This window comes from Myotis lucifugus, unplaced genomic scaffold, assembly GCF_000147115.1.
Source record: "Myotis lucifugus unplaced genomic scaffold, Myoluc2.0 scaffold_0, whole genome shotgun sequence".
Lineage (NCBI taxonomy): Eukaryota > Metazoa > Chordata > Mammalia > Chiroptera > Vespertilionidae > Myotis > Myotis lucifugus.
The window spans coordinates 62,751,022-62,768,501 of record NW_005871048.1 but is presented as its reverse complement, the minus strand read 5'-3'; the positions used below and the strand labels follow the sequence as shown (position 1 = coordinate 62,768,501).

General features: G+C 50.2%; 1 protein-coding gene across 1 annotated transcript in view; it reads left to right on the top strand.

The window, feature by feature from the left end:
- Nucleotides 1–17,480, top strand: part of TRIO (trio Rho guanine nucleotide exchange factor) — a 198,986-nt gene that overhangs the window by 121,218 nt on the left and 60,288 nt on the right. Inside the window, 2 exon segments of the mRNA XM_023752278.1 lie at nucleotides 6,675–6,890; nucleotides 6,893–6,920. Coding sequence (XP_023608046.1) covers nucleotides 6,675–6,890; nucleotides 6,893–6,920 — 244 coding nt within the window.

The following is a 17,480-nucleotide window of genomic DNA, read 5'->3' as shown; positions in this document are numbered from 1 at the left end:
GAAGGACATGTTCTCTCAAGCGTAGGACAGGCCGCTTGCAGGGAGGCGAGGACAGGTGCTCCAGGACAGGACAGGTGCTCCAGGCAGGACAGGTGCTCCAGCACAGGACAGGTGCTCCAGGCAGGACAGGTGCTCCAGGCAGGACAGGTGCTCCAGCACAGGACAGGTGCTCCAGGCAGGACAGGTGCTCCAGCCAGTACAGGTGCTCCAGGCAGGACAGGTGCTCCAGGCAGGACAGGTGCTCCAGCCAGTACAGGTGCTCCAGCATAGGACCTGTGCTCCAGCCAGGACAGGTGCTCCAGCGCAGGAATGAACAGGAGACAGCCCTTCTGCCCCTGGCAGCCAGGTGATGGACTGCGCCTGGTGTTTGGTTTCTCCTTTGGCTAATCTTTGTTTTTCTAAGTGACTGTGGGTTTTTGTAATTTTAACTGGTTTTTAAGTGCTCTCATAAAACCACAAAATGAATGTAATCTTTGATAATCATAGGTACTCCATCAGAAAAACAAAATCCCTCATGCTAAAGTAGAATGCCTCAATTAAAAAAAAAGATTATTTTTAAATATAAAGGTTGGGCAGACATGTAACAACGTGTTTATAAGAATACTGGCGCATTGAGACTGTTTTGAATGTAAATTTTATACCACTGACCAGAGTTACTGTTGATTCAGACTTGAGGCCAGTGGTTTATTCCGCTGTCCTTCCTCGTTGCGAGGGCCCAGTCTGCTGGTTAACTGGCTCTCAAATCTCAATTCTTCTGGTCGGTGTCCCTTTGTTACAGACAGAAAGACATTTCAGGTTAACTCCTTTGGGTAGAAGGTTGTCATGCTCAGTCAGGAAATGCGGTAAATGGGTTTCCTTGGGTTAAATTGTCCTAAGGAGTTCTTTGTTTTCCAGGGCCTGGTGCCATGGGGGACCGGGGTGGGGGTGAGGGTTCACCTGCCTCCTCCTTCCCGGCCCTCGTCCCTTTTCTGCAGAAGAGCCTGAGTACCTGCTGGGCACAGGCTGGCGCTTCTCTTTCGTGTGTTCAGAGTGAGGGACGCGCAGCCACGTCAGCTGCCGTGAACCCTCGAAGCCTGGTGCATAATGGCCAAGCTCTCTGATTGCTTAACTTTTCACATTTGAAGTTTGCCTTTTTAGTTGTAGCTTTTCAGTTTAACGTCCTTGCATCTCATTTTATATTCCACCTCCTGTGTATCACCGTCAAGAAAACCTTCCAGGAATTGTTTTCATGTCAGAAAACCAATGTGTGATCGATCGATCGCCTTGGTAAAGAGAGAGGATTAAGGTCCCTAAATGCCATACTCACTACTTATTTTCTGGATAAAATATTGGTTGTGGTAAGTTTCTGCTTTTGAAAACATCTTTCTCATGGATTTATTTTGGGAAGGGGGGGCGTTTAAAAAACCTATAAAATGTATCACCTTAACTGTTTTTCAGTTCTCACAGATTTCTTTATGTACCACCCAATGTGTGAGAGATGATCAAAATCACCTTTGAAACACAGCAACAGGCCCTAACTGGTTTAGCTCAGTGGCTAGAGCATCAGCCTGCGGACTGAAAGATCCCAGGTTCGATTCCGGTCAAGGGCATTACCTTGGTTGGGGGCACATCCCCAGTAGGGGGTGTGCAGGAGGCAACTGATAGATGTTCCTAACTCTCTATCCCTCTCCCTTCCTCTCTGTAAAAAAAATCCATAAAATATATTTTTTTAAAAAGAAAAAGAAACACAGTGACAGATTTTGGTGAACACTTCTGTGAACCTGGCCTTGGGGTTGGGGGAGCACAGGGCTGCCACTAAGCCCAAGCCTCCATGATGTTGCCCAACAAGAGCTCAGGCAGGCGAGACTGGAAGGGCAGTTCTTTTCCTTAGAGTGTCGTGCTGGCCCCCAGTGGTTGCCTTTCCCTGGTAACCGTCGCCAGTAATGGAGCTGTCTCCCTAATCCCCTCAACCACAACACTCTCCGGTCTTCTGCACAGTGTGAAACCCCCACAAAACCGCAGGCCTTTGTGAGGTTTCTGGACTGACTGTATTGGGCTGTAAGATGTGATTGTTCACAGAGTTGATGCACCGTGTTCTTTAGGGAAAATGGCTTTTATTAGACCACATTCCTCCTTTCCTTTTGAATTGCTCTCAGAAAATTGGCCAGATACCCACCTGCGGTCGACCTGGGGTTCCTGGAGTAGATCACTTACAGAACAGGCTGCGGCATCGCCAGGCCGTCGGAAAGCCCCTCTTCCTCTGGCAGAACTGGCCCCAGAGCTCCTGGGGCTTGGCCATTCCAACCAGGTGTTTGCCGTTGTCTCTTGAGAACGATATGTTCTTGTAACGTAAAGCTGCCTCATGTTAGTGCGCCAGGGAGGGGCGCTCCGAGGAGCGATGGGGTCAGAAACCCCCTCCGAGGGTCTGTTGGAGTCACTGCCATTGACTGGGTTCAGGCAAAGCAGTGACGTCACGTGGTTCCTCCAGGAAACATAAAGCAAAACTCTTTTGTGCTGATTGTTCAAGGCTCACGTGCCTGCGGCCAAAGATGAGTATTTCATTCTTTTGTGTGAAACACAGCAACTTGTTCACTTTCAGTCATTCTGAGGTGATTCAAGCAAAGGGACCCTGGTTTGATTCTGCAGAGAGTCTGTGCATCTGAGCCATTGGCGTTCCCGTGGCAGCCTGTGTAAAGGGACACAGTGGGGGGCGGGGGGGGGGGGGGGGCTAGAGGAGCTTTGGTGCTGTCCCTGGTCCGGTTAAGGCCATTTTACTTTGTACGTTTTAGTCACCACATTTATTCTTTTAAAGGTGAAAGCAGAAAGATTTTTTTTTTTTTCAAAATCTGTCTTCTGGTGTGAATGTCACAGGAGTTAATGTGAGTCATGAAAACAGATTTTCCTAACTTGCAATCCTAAACAAAATGCATGTATGTGGTTGGGAGCCCATGATAGAAGTCCATAAAATACACAGAAGTAGAGAAGATACTTTAAAAACTTTCACAAGGCATGGTTGGAAAGGAAAAGTGAATTTTAACTAGATAAATGGAATGGCAACTCAGCATAGCAATGAAGTTGGGTCACTGAGGGTAGGAATGTCATTGAAAGCAAATAAGACCTCAGCCAAACTTACTGATGTAGAATATATTATCTGACCTTTTTCTAACTCGTTTCCTCCAAAGAGTTACTTTAAGTCTTTTATACCAAAAAAAAAAAGTGTTGTTTTTTAAACTGCAAACCTGGTTTTAAAGAGAGGTTTTATATTCAGAAGTTTAAAATGTTCAAATGTGAACATTGAGACCGAAATCCACAGATGTCTTTTCTCTGAACTAGAAAACATCCACTTAATCCTCCCCTTAAAGATTCTTCATGCAGGATTCTTATGGAAAAGCCCATTGGTTCTGAGGGGTAAAACCGAGAAGATATATGTATATATTTAATGATGATTTTAGCGCTGTTTGGAAACAGTCTTCTGGTACTGAATTTTGTTCATAAGTTCCCTAAAGCCTTTGAAAAGGAATTTTAACTCAGTGTGCAATTCTTCATCGGAACAGGCTTGACTTTTATTTCTCATGCTCTGTCAAGTACACAGATGTTTCCAATAGTTTTTGATTACTCTGTGAGGGGCTAAAAAAACCAGTGCCAGAAATAAGGTTTAGCTTAATTTTCCTTGGGCAGCCCCCTTCTCCCTTCCCACCCTTCCCCCACCCGCTGATTGCTCCGTGTGGCTTTGAGCACTCTGAAAAATTAATAAGACTCGGAGTGAAACGGGCCCAGGACGGGTGATGAGGTGCTGTGTCTCCAGGTGGCGTTTCCCAGGGCTGGGGGTGGACCAGTGACAGGACAGCGTGACAGGCCTGTCCGAGGGGCTCTGGGCAGGGGTGACAGGCACCGCAGGCAGGCAGGGTCCGTGGGACGTGCAGGTCCTGTGGGGCCTCGGCAAGCGGACCCCATATCCATCCGGCTAGTTCAAGGCTCACGCTTCCCCTGGAACTGGGAACATTCCTCTTTTTCGCTACAGGGATTAACCACTTCCAGCATGTGGGCTTTTACAGGAAATCACTTCCCCGGGCCGGGCCTCCGCCTATCCCTCTACCATCAGGTCCTTGGTTGTTCACAGAGAAATGTGTAAGGTCTGCGCGGTTTTCGCACAGAGCAATTTGCAACATGTAGAAGGCGATTAAAGATTAAACGTTTGTGGAAAACTCCCTTTGTGGCCTAGCAAAGACGATTCATTGTGTCCATATCTGTGCTTTATTAGGAAGGGTTTGTTTTGCGTTGGTTTCTGTGGTTGTCCAATGGCCATGTGTTTCTTATTCTAAATATCTAAACTTGCTCTTGAAAGACAGGCTGTTCGACCAGAAGGGGATGAAGAGCGTGGGGCTGGCAGGGGCTGGCAGGCGCAGTCTTCGGCGTGGCCGGCCCAAGGACTCTGCCGGCTGTGAGCCTGAGCCGGGGTCGGTTCCCAGTGCTCTGCCAGTGGACTGTGCCGGGTGGCCTCCTGGACAAGCATGTCCCCCACAGGAGGCCCCCCATTCCTTGCTCCACTCCCACCGCCCAGCCGTCTCCTCTTCTGTCCTTCGCCTTCTCTGTGCGGATGTCCTTGGGAAGACTGGGCAGGTCTCGGGTTAAACACAGCAGACTTAGCTCCTAAAGTCACAGAGGAAAACTGCTTCGCTTTGGTTTTCCAAATGCAGTGCCTTCTTCACCCTCTACCCATCCCCCTTCCCCTTGACCCCTTCTAGCCCTCCCCGCCCCCCACCCCAGGCCTTCACCACACTGTAGGCTTTGTCCATGGGTTATGCATATATGCATACAAGTTCCTTGGTTGGTCTCCACCCACCCACCACGTCAGCACATGTGTGACTGCTTGCTGGCGGCAGGGCGCTGTGCAGGCAGGCTTTAGGAGACGCATCGACTGCTTCCTTGCACAAACCCTGTACCTGCTGTTGTTGGCCAAGGGGGCTCAGCAGTGGCGGAGACAGGCCCAGTCTCCCAGCCACAGGCAGAACATGGAAAGTTCACAGAAGAGTGACACACATATAACCCAAGACATGGCTCGTTTCAGAGTCGAGTCATAATTTGCTTATTTAAAAAATGCTAAGGATGGTAGATACAGAAGTGACGTCTCAGAGACTGATGGGAAGCTCCAAGCAGAAGGGGTAGTGGGGGCGCAGTGAACGCTGGGCCCCTCTCAAGGAGGACATGGTCGCTGGGCTGGGAGGCGCATGAGGGGACACCGCTGACCTGCGCCAGGTGGGCCGGGCCAGGCAGGAACCTGATCCCGTGCTGCAGAATGTGAGCCTCGGCTCGTGAATAAGGAGGCATGTTTGAGTGGGGGGCTCACGTGTTAAAGTGGGACCTGGCAGCTGTGCTGGGATGGCCGGGCAGGCGAGCCTGGGGCCCACCTGGGAGGCACTGCAGGGGCCAGCGAGTGAGCGGTGTGGGTGTGCAGAGGAAGGAGGCAGCGGAATGCCGTCCTAGAGTCCTGATGGCACCTGGAGAGGGAAAGAGCATGAGACCTCGTGAGACCTCAGCTCGGGTGACTGATGGCGAGACCATGCCTCAAAGGGAACACTGGAGAGAAGCAGGCTGGGGCCGGGGTAGGGAATAATGCCTACTACGTGTTTTGGAGGGAGGGGGAAACAGCAGGCCAGTGCCTGCTCGGGAGTGATTGGCATAGAGTGGGGTTCAGGAACCCACCCAGGTGAATAGTGAACAGACAGGAGTGACCTCCCGGCTGCCAGGTTAAGGCCCAGAGGGGACAGTCCAAGGATAGGAACTGGTCGCGGTGGGAGGGGCGTTGTGAGCCTGGATGTGAGCTGTCTCCAAGGAGTGGACAGTCTAAGGGAGACATGGGGCAGAGGCCACAGGAAGTGAAGGGTCATGGGAAGGCCACGCACCTGCTTCCCACGTGAGGTCCTGGTGGTAGTATCGTGATGGAGTGTGTGTTGTGCTTCTCAGGACCTGGGAGTCAGTCAGCAAATGGGAGTGAGCTCAGTAAGAGGAGAGAAGAAGGGAAGGAATTTCAGAAGAAAATGCGTGGCATGTGGGCAGTGAGCCAGCGCCCCTAGAGCACATGGAGGCTTGTGGTGGGAAGAGGGCCTGCAAAGGGTTTGGGGCCGGCGGCAGAGGGTCTGGAATGCCCACTAGGAACGTCCAGAGGGTTTTGAAGAGAGAAAGGCTGCCCTGACCTGTGTTTGGGATCTTGACCCCCCCCCCATCCCCTTCTGGTCACCCTGCCACGTGTAGGGGAGCCCGTAGGCTGACAGAACCGGGAGCGCCCAGACACCAAATTGGGAACAAACTTCCCATTTTACCACCACATCACAATAATCCCCCCAGTGACCTTCAGACACAATGTTGATTAGTTTGCCCAAAGCTAAAAAATCAGTATATAGCACTTACTGAGAATAATAATGTCTCAGACACAAGGTTTGGATGCGCGTGAAACATCAGGTCAGATTCTTACAGGGAAACACTCAGAAAACCATGGTCATACGTGAGAACGTGACACAGTAAATGACCGTCATGTGGGTCTGAGGGAGGATTAGGGACCGTGAAGCAGGAGAGCTGCCCCTCGGGCGGTTCCTGCTGTTACTGAACCAGGGGTGGGGGGAGTCGAGTTCCCGCAGGTGCACAGCCTGCGCAGAGTCAGTGTCCCGGCTCGCTGACCGGTCCCCTCTCCTCCCCAGCTCTCCGGCGGCTGCGAGCTGACGGTGGTGATCCACGACTTCACCGCCTGCAACAGCACGGAGCTGACCATCCGCCGAGGCCAGACCGTGGAGGTGCTGGAGCGGCCCCACGACAAGCCCGACTGGTGCCTGGTGCGGACCACCGACCGGTCCCCCGCGGCAGAAGGCCTGGTGCCCTGCGGCTCGCTGTGCATCGCGCACTCACGGAGCAGCATGGAGAGATGGAGGGCATCTTCAACCACAAAGGTAGGACCCGGATGGCGGTGCCCATGGGCGTGACACCGGCGCTTCTGTCCCCACTTCTGTGCAGCCGAGTAGTAGGTAGGACTCCCTGTGTCGTGCTTCGGCCATCATCGCTGGGTCTCTGGGCCGTTTCACTCCATCAGGAGCTGCGGTGGAAATGACGATTGCACCTGTTATTCAGAAGTAATGAACGATCGCCTCCTTTCCCACGGCCGTGGAATAAGATACCAGTTTAGGGAAGGAGGAGGGGCGTTCCTTTGAGGCCAGTGTCACCTATAAATGGGGAGCACAGAGAAGGCACTGTTCTCAGGCAGGCGATATGAAACAGCGTCTCCTTATCAGGTTTTCACACTCTGGGCTCTTTATTTTGTTTGTGTGAAATCCCAGAAAGTCAAGCATGCAGGCCCTGAGAGGTTAACCGTGCCTTCTTTATAGCTTTGCAAAGTGTCTCGGACAGCCCCGACTGCCCCCCCACCCACCCCTATACACAGCTCCCTGCACAGAGCGGGCGTGGAGCTGGCCCCAAGAGAGGCTGGCGAGTGGGGCAGAGCTTGGTGTGAGAGCTCTGCGGCTGCGACAGTGACGAGCGAGGACACGGCTTTGGAAGGGGGCACTTTCATTTTTTATTTTTTTAAATATATTTTTATTGATTTCAGAGAGGTAGGGAGAGGGAGAGAGATAGAAACATCAATGATGAGAAAAAATCATTGATCGGCTGCCTCCTGCACGCCCCACACTGGGGTTCAAGCCAGCAACCCAGGAAATCGAACCATGACCTCTTGGTTCACAGGTCGACCAACGCTCAACCACTGAGCCACGCTGGCAGGGCAAAAGGAGCACTTTTAAACCGAAATAACAGAGCATTTGAACAAAATAGCATTTCACATTATTCAGTGGCTCCTTTATTTATTTTTCATTTAGAGTCGACGTTCACTATTACTTTGTATTAGTGTCAGGTGCACCTGCTGTGGCTCCTGTAGTAACTAGCACAGGGGTGGGCAAACTTTTTGACTCGAGGGCCACAATGGGTTCTTAAACTGGACCGGAGGGCCGGAACAAAAGCATGGATGGAGTGTTTGTGTGAATCATTACATAAAAGGGTACGATCTTTTTTTTTTTTTTTTAGTTTTATTCATTTCAAACGGGCCGGATCCGACCCTCGGGCCATAGTTTGCCCACGGCTGAACTAGCAGGTAGCTAGCAGGACTGCTTTTCCACGGGGTCTCGATGGATCAGAAACGGGCTTCCAGGGAGGGGGGTCTGCTTCTCCTGCGCGTCCAGGCGGGAGAGTTGGTGGTGATCGGAAGGGGAGGTCCTCAGTAACGGTGGGCTTGTCTGTGTCGGTGACCCCGGCAGTAGCATCACCTGCTTTCGGCAGGGCACCCATGGAGGCAGTCCCTTGACTGCATTTGCTGTTTTTAAGGGTCAGACAGGGACCCATCATTAGTGTGCAGGTGGTCCTTCCATTGTGCTGGGCAGTGTGGCGGTAGAGCTGCTCTGGATTGAGGTGATCCGAGGTGTAAAATACACACCAGTTTCCAAACGCAGTCTGAGAAAAGAATGTGTAACTATTTTATATCCATTACGTGTTGAAATGATAATGTATTTCATAGAATGGTTTAAACACAATTTGTTATTCAAATTATTTCCACCTGTTTCTTTTTTCATTTAACATTACGGCTACTAGAAAAATTTAAACTCTGTAGGAACTTGCACTGTATTTCTGTTGGACCGTGCTGGTTTAACCTTTCATCTTAGTGAAAAGCTAATTTGAGACTTCAAGCCCTTTTTAAGAAACGTCGGTCTGTAGCTTCTAAAATAGTGCAGAATGGGTAGAGTTTGTTTGCTTTGGCCCATATTATGCCACCGTCTTCACTTTCCTGCAATATTGGCAAATGGCCGATTTTTCTAGATCTGGAAGCAACGCAGTTTGTCTTCCCTTCCTAAGAGGAGATCATTGCAGTCCGCCCTACAGTTCCCGCTCTGCTAATTTTGGAGCATTCCCGGTGCTTCCTCCGTGTGTCATCTGTGTCCTCTTTCCACACATCATGACCCACCCTGGTCCATCCTCTGGCCATGGAGGTCAGTCACGGCCTTGAGCGACATGGAGCTGCTGACCAGCTGCCTCTGGAGTGACAGGCCCAGTCCTGTGCCAGACCCTCGGGCCTGCGGAGGACCTTCCTGTCACCTCGGGAAGAAACGAGAAGAATTCAGTCTTTATTTCTTCAGGGACCCAATGGAAAAGACGGGACGTTCAGAGTCTGACCAAACGCCAAGGCGTCTGCTTTCCTTTCCGGCGAAGCTGTCCATGAGTCTAGAGAAGGACAGGAGGTCAAGTACAGATCTGGGCTGGGCTGCCCACTAGCCCACTGCCAGATGTCTCCCAGGTTGCATAACACATTCAAACCCTGGGACCTGAGTTGAAAATAAAGCCCAGCTTTTCTTTCGAAGCCGATCAGTTCTGCAGAGGAGCCTGCAGCGCTGCGCGTGCTGCAGAGAGCACGGGCTCTGGAAGATGGCTCTCGCAGGGCCTCCCCCGGTGCGCTCTTCACTTCCTGGGGCTCCCAGCTGCAGGCCAGCCGGGAGGAAAGACCTGTATTTCTCTCACTTGGCTTTGTCCTGCAAACTCCTTACAGAGGTGGGGTGTTTTGCTTCTTTTGAGTTCAGGTGCCAGTTCCTGGAGCCCTTTTCCTCTGATATTCTGTGCCCGTCTTGGAAAGTTCCTCCTTGACCCTCACGAACCCACAAACCTCTGTCTTCCCAGGAAGGTGTTCCTTCATGGAGTACAACCTGTTGGGAAGGACAGCCAGTCAGTAGGTGGGGATCATTCCTTACCAGTTCTCTCCTTCTTTCCCCCATTACTTCCCCATAATGCCAGGAAGCACGACTCTCTGTCCTTCCTCTCCAGTGTTGGGACGTAGGCACTAGGCTTGGAGAGAGAAGGCCTCCGTGGGGCTCTCTGACAAGCCCTGCCAGTCCAGGAAGGCAGTGACCAGGTGCCCGTCCAGGAGATGAGGCCTTCGTCAGATAGTCTGGACAGCAAGGGACGAGGATCTAGGAATAAAGTCCAAAGGAAGCCACGGGGATTCTGGGAGCAGAGGCCATTGCCACTGGGACACAGGGGATCTGGATTTGCTTCTGCTCAGCCCACAGCCTTTCTTCCTGCTCTCGTGTGGGAAGGGGTGCAGGCCAGAATGACTTCCTAGATGTGTGTATGCTGGGCCGCTGGTGCCTGTCACTCACATGGGGCTGCTTACCCAGCGTCTCATTTTGAGCCCCTTTTCATTGGGGGAGCCACGCTGGACATGAGGATACTGCTGTAAGGAGTTAAATGTGCCCCTTCTCTCACAGGACTTGACGTTCATCACCCTATGGGTCTCCTGTGTCCGACAAACAAGTGGGCTTACTTTCACACACTTCAAAACTCATGTACAGCCCTGGCTGGGGTGGCTCAGTTGGTTGGGCAGCGTCCTGTGCACCTAAAGGTTGCTGGTTGGATTCCTGGTCAGGGCACACGCCCGGGTTGCAGACTCGATCCCCCGTAGGGAGCGTGCAGGAGGCAGCCGATCGATGTTATGCTCTTACTTTGATGTTTCTCTCTTCTCCCTTCCTCTCTAAAAATCAAACTATTCTCTAAATAAATAAATAAGACTCTGTACGTTAGGGAACTGTCATTATGTATTTGTTTCTAGTCACCCGCTGATAATCTCTAAAGATAATCTCTTAAATGTGTTTGGTTCTTTCTGCTCTGACCTTCCAGGCCGGAAGAAGGAGCACATACACTATCTCCAGTTCCAGGATTTTCTCAGCCTTATTGCCTTAGTATTTTCTTACAACACCCTGGTCCAAACAACTCATATTTCCATAAATTTCAAATATAAAATACATGGCTGTTAAGGTCAAATGTCTATTTCTTTGATTGTGAATAGATAGTTTAAGAATTGTAATGTGACTATGAATATAAATACTCCAATCAGCCAAGAAGCACCCCGTACTCACAGGGAGTGTGCCCAGGTTCTGGTGTGTTCGTGCAGCGTGGCTAGACTCGGACATCTGTGGACAGTAAACATATGTGGAATTTACGAGCGCTACTTTTCTCTTATCTGCTGTCTATTCCTGGGTGATGTGGGGAGAGGATACAAATATAACTTCTTTGAAATGAACAAGAAATGTAATTGTACGATTTGTTTTTTAAGAAGTTATTTTCGTGTCTGAAACTAGACTCCAGTGTGAACATTATAGGGAAAAAACGCTTTCCATTTGTGGAAAAGGCCAGTCTCGGAAGATTGCCGGAGGACGGTCTCCGTAGACAGGCAAGCTGGGCTTTTCGCTCTTGTCTTGCTCCTGCTGCCACTCTCCCTCACAGCATCTTAGTCACAAACTACACAGAGACCAAGCCCATTAAAATGGAATAAGGATTCAGCAAATCCTTGTGCTCGTCCAGTCTTATTTGTGTTTGTGGTTCATACCACCTACCGTTACATCAGAGCCTCTGGGGTCGGGGCCGAGACGGGAGAGTTTGTGTCTGTCCCGGGGAGTCTGACCCGCATCCGGCTGAGACGCTCTGATCTCCGCAGCCCCTGTGTGCGAGGCATGGACTGACTCCGGGAATGGGTACCACCTCATTATCTTTAATCTCTTATTAAATCCGAGGGATTTTCCTTCTCTAGTGTCTCAGCTTGTCTAACTTGTCACTTTCCTCTATTTATTTAGTCTTGGTCACAGAAGGTAAACAGGAACTTCCGAAGTGTTTGTAGTTCCGACGAAGCCAATTTAGAACATCGCCTCTTTTATGCTACCCGAGACTGAGTAGTTCAGCTTTTCTCTTTCTTCACAACCAAAACTACCATGTGTGATAGTGTTTGAAAGTTTCGCTTCAGGGTTCAGATGCTAACCCAACAGGCTCACCTAGAGCAGCGCAGGGGGCACTGGTGGGCAGCTGTGCCCAGAGTGGCTGGTGATCGGAAGGGGAGATGCTCAGTGACAGTGGGGTTGTCTGTGTCAGTGACTGCAGGGCACACGCATAGAGGCAGTCCTTTGCTTTCGCTATTTTTTATTTGTTTTTACAATATACAAAATAAATCTACCAGATTGTAGACCGCATCCGCCGTTTTAAAGGCTCAGACAGGGACCCATCATTAGTCTGCAGTGGCCCTTCTTTCGGGCTCACACCGTGTGACTGTGTGACGCCACCAGGTTTCCCAGTCTCACTTCTCACCCTCTCTTGCTGGGACTACAACACAAATCCAATTATACGAGCTCCTGCTTAAGTTCCTTCAGTGAGTTGTTGTTATGAAATAAAATTCTTGTTTCCTGGCATGTCTCACAAGGCCTGGATCTCACGTGTGTGCACAGGTCCACCCATGCACATGAACAACGTGTGTGCACACCCTCTCTCACCCCTTGCTCAGATAACAGGGTTTTTTCTTAGTCCCTCACCCTACCGGGCCTTCTCCGTCCATTTGCACTAAATAAATGAATAATCGTAAAGGAAACACAGTACGTTTGTCCAATGGGTCCATGGTGGTGAGGGGAACAGAATAAATCTTGGTGCAGATAGTGACACCAGTGTAACCTGAGGAGGACAGTCCCAGGGAGATGAGCTCCGGAGACACTGAAGGAGCGATGGGTGCAGATACGGTGCAGGCTTGTAAATGCGATCGATGAAATACAAACGTCCCCTCCAGTGCCACCATTGCCTCAGGTTTAAACAACAGGATCGATGAGGAGGCAGAGCGCCTCATGCACCAGCCCTGAGAGAGAAACCAAGAGAATGAAGGGGACCCGGCGGGGGGGAGGGGGAGGGGGGGGGGGACTCCTCAGCTGGCATACTGTCTCAGCCGGGTGCTGGGGGCTGATGAGTCCAGTGCATTGTAATCCACTTTGCCAAGTTCTGTTCTGATGCACTTGAAAGATACACAGTTTATATAGATAAATACCCTGGGTCCGTTACTTACCGTTTTGTAAAATGAATGGAAGAGCCCAGACCCCATGCATGGAGGTCATAGGCTCCATGTCTGTTCTCAGGGTAGCCACTGGCACAACCCCTATGAGAGTGTGAGGACGTGGTTCCCTATGAGCCCCTGTTTCCGCCCGCCCTTTCCTCAGCCTCTCTGTCTGACCACCGAGGCCCTGTGTGCTGGTGGCCGCCCAGCACCGCCGTTCCCTGGCTCTGGAGTTGGCCAGGTCTCTCCCTCAGCTCGCTGGGCTCGGTCTCCACGGCATACAGATGAGGCCAGGTGACAGGACTGTACCAGAGATTCTCAGGTGGCGGGAGGGAAGGACGCAGAGGGCACTGTGTCCTCTCCCAGGAGCCCCAGGCCTGGGCCTTCCACTGGGTTCCCAGCCTGTTCCTGTCCTCAGGGTCCAGCTGGCCCCCAGCTCAGAGGGTCCGTCAAAACTGTTCCCTCCAGAGTACACACAGTTGCTAAGACTCCTTGCCCCTGTCCACGCCACCTTCCCAGTGCCCAGGCAGCAGCCCAGTGCCAGAGGGCCAGCCTCTCCTCTCCTCATCCTGTGCTCCTCATCTCCACCCCACATCCCCACCTCCACAGCTCTGTCCCCACCCCCACATTCCCACTCCCACGTCCCCACCCCCCCGAAAAGCAGCAGCTTGGGAGACTGAGGCACTCCACCTTCTCCCAAAGCCTATGAGACCGAAAGCGGAGTTCCCTGGTCCAGGGCCTCCTGTATTTCCCTAAAGTGCATTGGGATGACTGAGTTTAAATGTGTCCAGGGCAAATGTCGTCTTTCCCAGACCATGAACCACTCTGCCCCAAAGGTAAATCAAGTCTCCTACCTCTTATAACTGGTGACTTTTAAGTGACCTAAGCAGTTTTCAAAAAATGCAGGGCATTGACAAGACTTCAGTGATGTTAGAAGATTTCGTTGACTATATTGTGGTTCCAGTGTATTTGGACATTTGCTTAATGCCAGACTGCCTCCTCTTCATCAGAAAACACACCCAGGCACACCTGAGCATAGACAGTTCGGTAAACCTGCGTGTGCTCGCATGTAATGGAAGACCTGGAGACTTTTTTTTAAAGTAGCTCGGAAAGAGTAGTTTTTAGTGTGCTTGAGCAGGTGCTAATGTAAATCCCTGTGGGAAGCAACAGAGAGACACGGAGTCACACCCAGAACAAAGACCGTGTCCCCCCTGAGCACCCCGTATCCAGGGCTACATGATCCGCCCAGACCTGTGATTACAGAACGCTCTCTGTGCAGCGTGTAATTACGGGGCCGCACAAGTGGGCCATTACTCTGCTGAAAGCTTCATGGTGGAGGCATTTTCCTGTTCCAGCTTTACATTTAAGTGTTTATTAAAACAGGAAAAAAGCATGAGCAGGTATTGACAGTGTCCATATTAGATGATCACAAAATTATATAGATAGCAAAGTCATAAACAGTGAGGAAACTGCCTTCCCACGCTTGGCTTGAAATGGCCACGACAAGGTGTTTAGAGAGATCTACGTTCGGGGAAGACATCCGCAGGGACAGCAGAAGCGTGCCCTGCGCAGGGTGGCTCATGGCCGAGCAGGGCTGGTGCTGGTACGGGACGGGGTGTCCCCTTCCGACCTCCCCATGGACTCTCCTTTTTTAACTGCCTCCTTTCCGACATTTGGGTTTGTCGGACTTTGCAACTTACTAGACAAACTGGGGGTTCTCTTTTTAAATGGATTCACTCTAATTTAGCGCCTGCGGAATTAGACACTAAACAAAGCTGTGAACAATTACAAAGAGATGATGAGTTTCGTAAGATGTTTCAAAGCACAGGGTACTGGTTTTCGTTAAGTATTTTGAAAATGAATCAGTGCCGTACATGGAGGGAAGCCATTGTGTGTTCCATCCAAGCCCGTGTGGCCATGCGTCGTGATGTAGCGACTGTGGCTCTAACACCTGGTGAAATAGCGCCTGAGATGTGTGAGCCGGACACACGAAGGTGCCTTTCAGCTTTTGCCTCTGTGTCCCTTCTCCTCTTAGAGAAGCACGAGATCATGATGTGATTACTTTGTGTTCCCAGAGCAGACGTTCCCATAAAGAGCTAGTGTTGTGACCCATTTGACTGTAGACCCCAATAGCTAGGCAGAAAATCTGACGAGAAGGGAAAACGCCGGCCCAGACTCTGGCTAAGGCCAAAGCAGGGGGCCCTGAGGGTTTTGAATCACGTACCCCGATCAGATGCAATGAAAGCCATGGGTCCTATTCCCAGAAAAACATACAGAGTTCAAAACTTCTGCATATGACTTCAGTGAAGAAAACCCAAATATCAACACTTTATACAGACGTTTTACATCGTTCAGAAATAAAGCCATGAAAAGGCATAAACTGAAAGGACTTATGTCCACAATCCCATTTGCCATGTGTAGTTAACTTTTTTTTTTTCATTTCTGACTTCTACCTCAGTACTTTGTTAGGCCAGTACAAATGTACTCATTCCTCCCTTCGTTTTCTTACGTAAAAGGTGATATATTTTGCCCTGGCCTTTTTTTCACTTGGCCACACCTTTTAGAAAGGTCTCCATACCAGAACAGAGACCTGCTTCATTCCTTTTTATGGACAGGCCTTCATGTGTGTACGTAGCATAGGCTGTTCACTGCATCTAAGTAACGCACAGTGTATCACTGGACATAGATACCACATTTGCATTCAGTGTTCAGCTGTATCTATAAAATGGAATTCAAGAAGTGGGGTTGATGGGATGAAGGATAAATGCATTTATGGAAAACAAACTTTTGAAGAAGAATCACCTGAATCATAAATTAACTATAGCAGGAAAAACCACAGTAAACTTACTAAATAATGACATTTTTATTTATATATTTTAATGATGTTTGAGCTATTCCAAACCCCTTGAATTCTCTAATTTCATTTTACCCACTTAGAAAATAAACACTGCCCCCTTTGAGTAAGGTTACTCTTTATAATTATTCATCTAAATCAGTGGTTCTCAACCTTCCTAATGCCGCGACCCCTTAATACAGTTCCTCATGTTGTGATGACCCCCAACCATAAAATTATTTTCGTTGCTACTTCATAACTGTAATTTTGCTGCTGTTAAGAATCGTAATGTAAATATCTGATATGCAGGATGTATTTTCATTGTTACAAACTGAACATAATTAAAGCATAGTGATTAATCACAAAAACAATATGTAATTATATATGTGTTTTCCGATGGTCTTAGGCGACCCCTGTGAAAGGGTCGTTCAACCCCCAAAGGGGTCGTGACCCACAGGTTGAGAACCGCTGATCTAAATGAAACCATGAGTTTCTGTGTGACTGGGGTGAGATTCTGAGGGACATTGTCCTGCAGGAATGTGCAGGAGTGTGCAAGGAGGTGGGAATGTAGATCATTTGCACCAGTGTCTGCACTTTCATTATAGATCCCATCAGAGGGCTGCTGAGGAGGAGTTTGCCACTGAGTGTGATGGTTCCAGAGAACCAGTCACTTGCTCAGTGTGTACCTATCAGTAGCTCCTAGTGGGGCCCCTGTGTTTGCCTTCCATCTGTGCAGAGCTGCTTGTGGGTCCCACCACAACGTCTCCGTGAGAAACACATTCGCGAGGCGGTGCTGCCTGTGGTTTTGTAATGGGCCTGTACGTCTCCATATAATCTGACTGCTTTCTGAAGGATTCGTTTTCTTATGGTAACATTTCATACTGAATTTTAAAAAATACTCTTTCTCAAACCCTCCCCAATCTAACTTCCTTCTTTACTGACACTATGGAAAGATTTTGAAGGGGCCAAAAGAGAGAGGGGAAGGGCTTTGGAGGGTTAAGTAAGGAGGCTGACCTTTGAACTCTCACCCCACAGCCAGCTTTGTGTGGGAGAAGGGTCCTGGCTCCCCTGTCGATGTTCCGTGTGGATCGGAGCAGCCGCCCCTCTGAGACTGCAGCGCCTGAGTGTCGGGGCGCCTGGTGTGGTCTGACCAGCAGCAGGAGGAGTACCCCGGACAGCTTGGTCATTCCACAGGCTGCTGTTCCAGGGGGTCATCATTTTCCCAGATCTTTTCTAGCCAAGCACAGGACAGGGACCCAGCGTGCTTATTATTGGAAGGGCCTTTCCAACCTCGGAGAGGACAGTAAACAGGCTCACTGCCGCGACCGCCTCGCGAGGCAGCTCTGAGGTCCACGTTATTGTTAATTGCAGTGCAGCCCTTGGTGTCCGAGTCCGTCCTTCCCCGCCCCCGCCCTTCCCCAGAGTCAGCAGAACTTTGCAATTACTAGAAGGGAGACTATTAAAGGTCTGTTCTTAGAGGTGGATTAGGTTCCTGCTGTCTCAAAAATAATTAGACCGTTTCAGTCCTGGATTATGGTACAGACTGTTACCAGAGAAGGGAAAAGGTGTGTTCGTCAGCTTGGGCTGCCATACATGCATGGCTTCAGCAGCAGGAATTTGTTTTCTCATAGATCTGGAGGCTGGAAGTCCAAGATCAAGGTGCTGGTAGGGTTGGTTTCTTCTGAGGCCCCTCTCCTTGCTTACAGACGGCTACCTTCTTGCTGTGTCCTCACGTGGCCTTTTGTCTATGTGCACACCCCTGGTGTTTCTTCAGGACACAGCCGG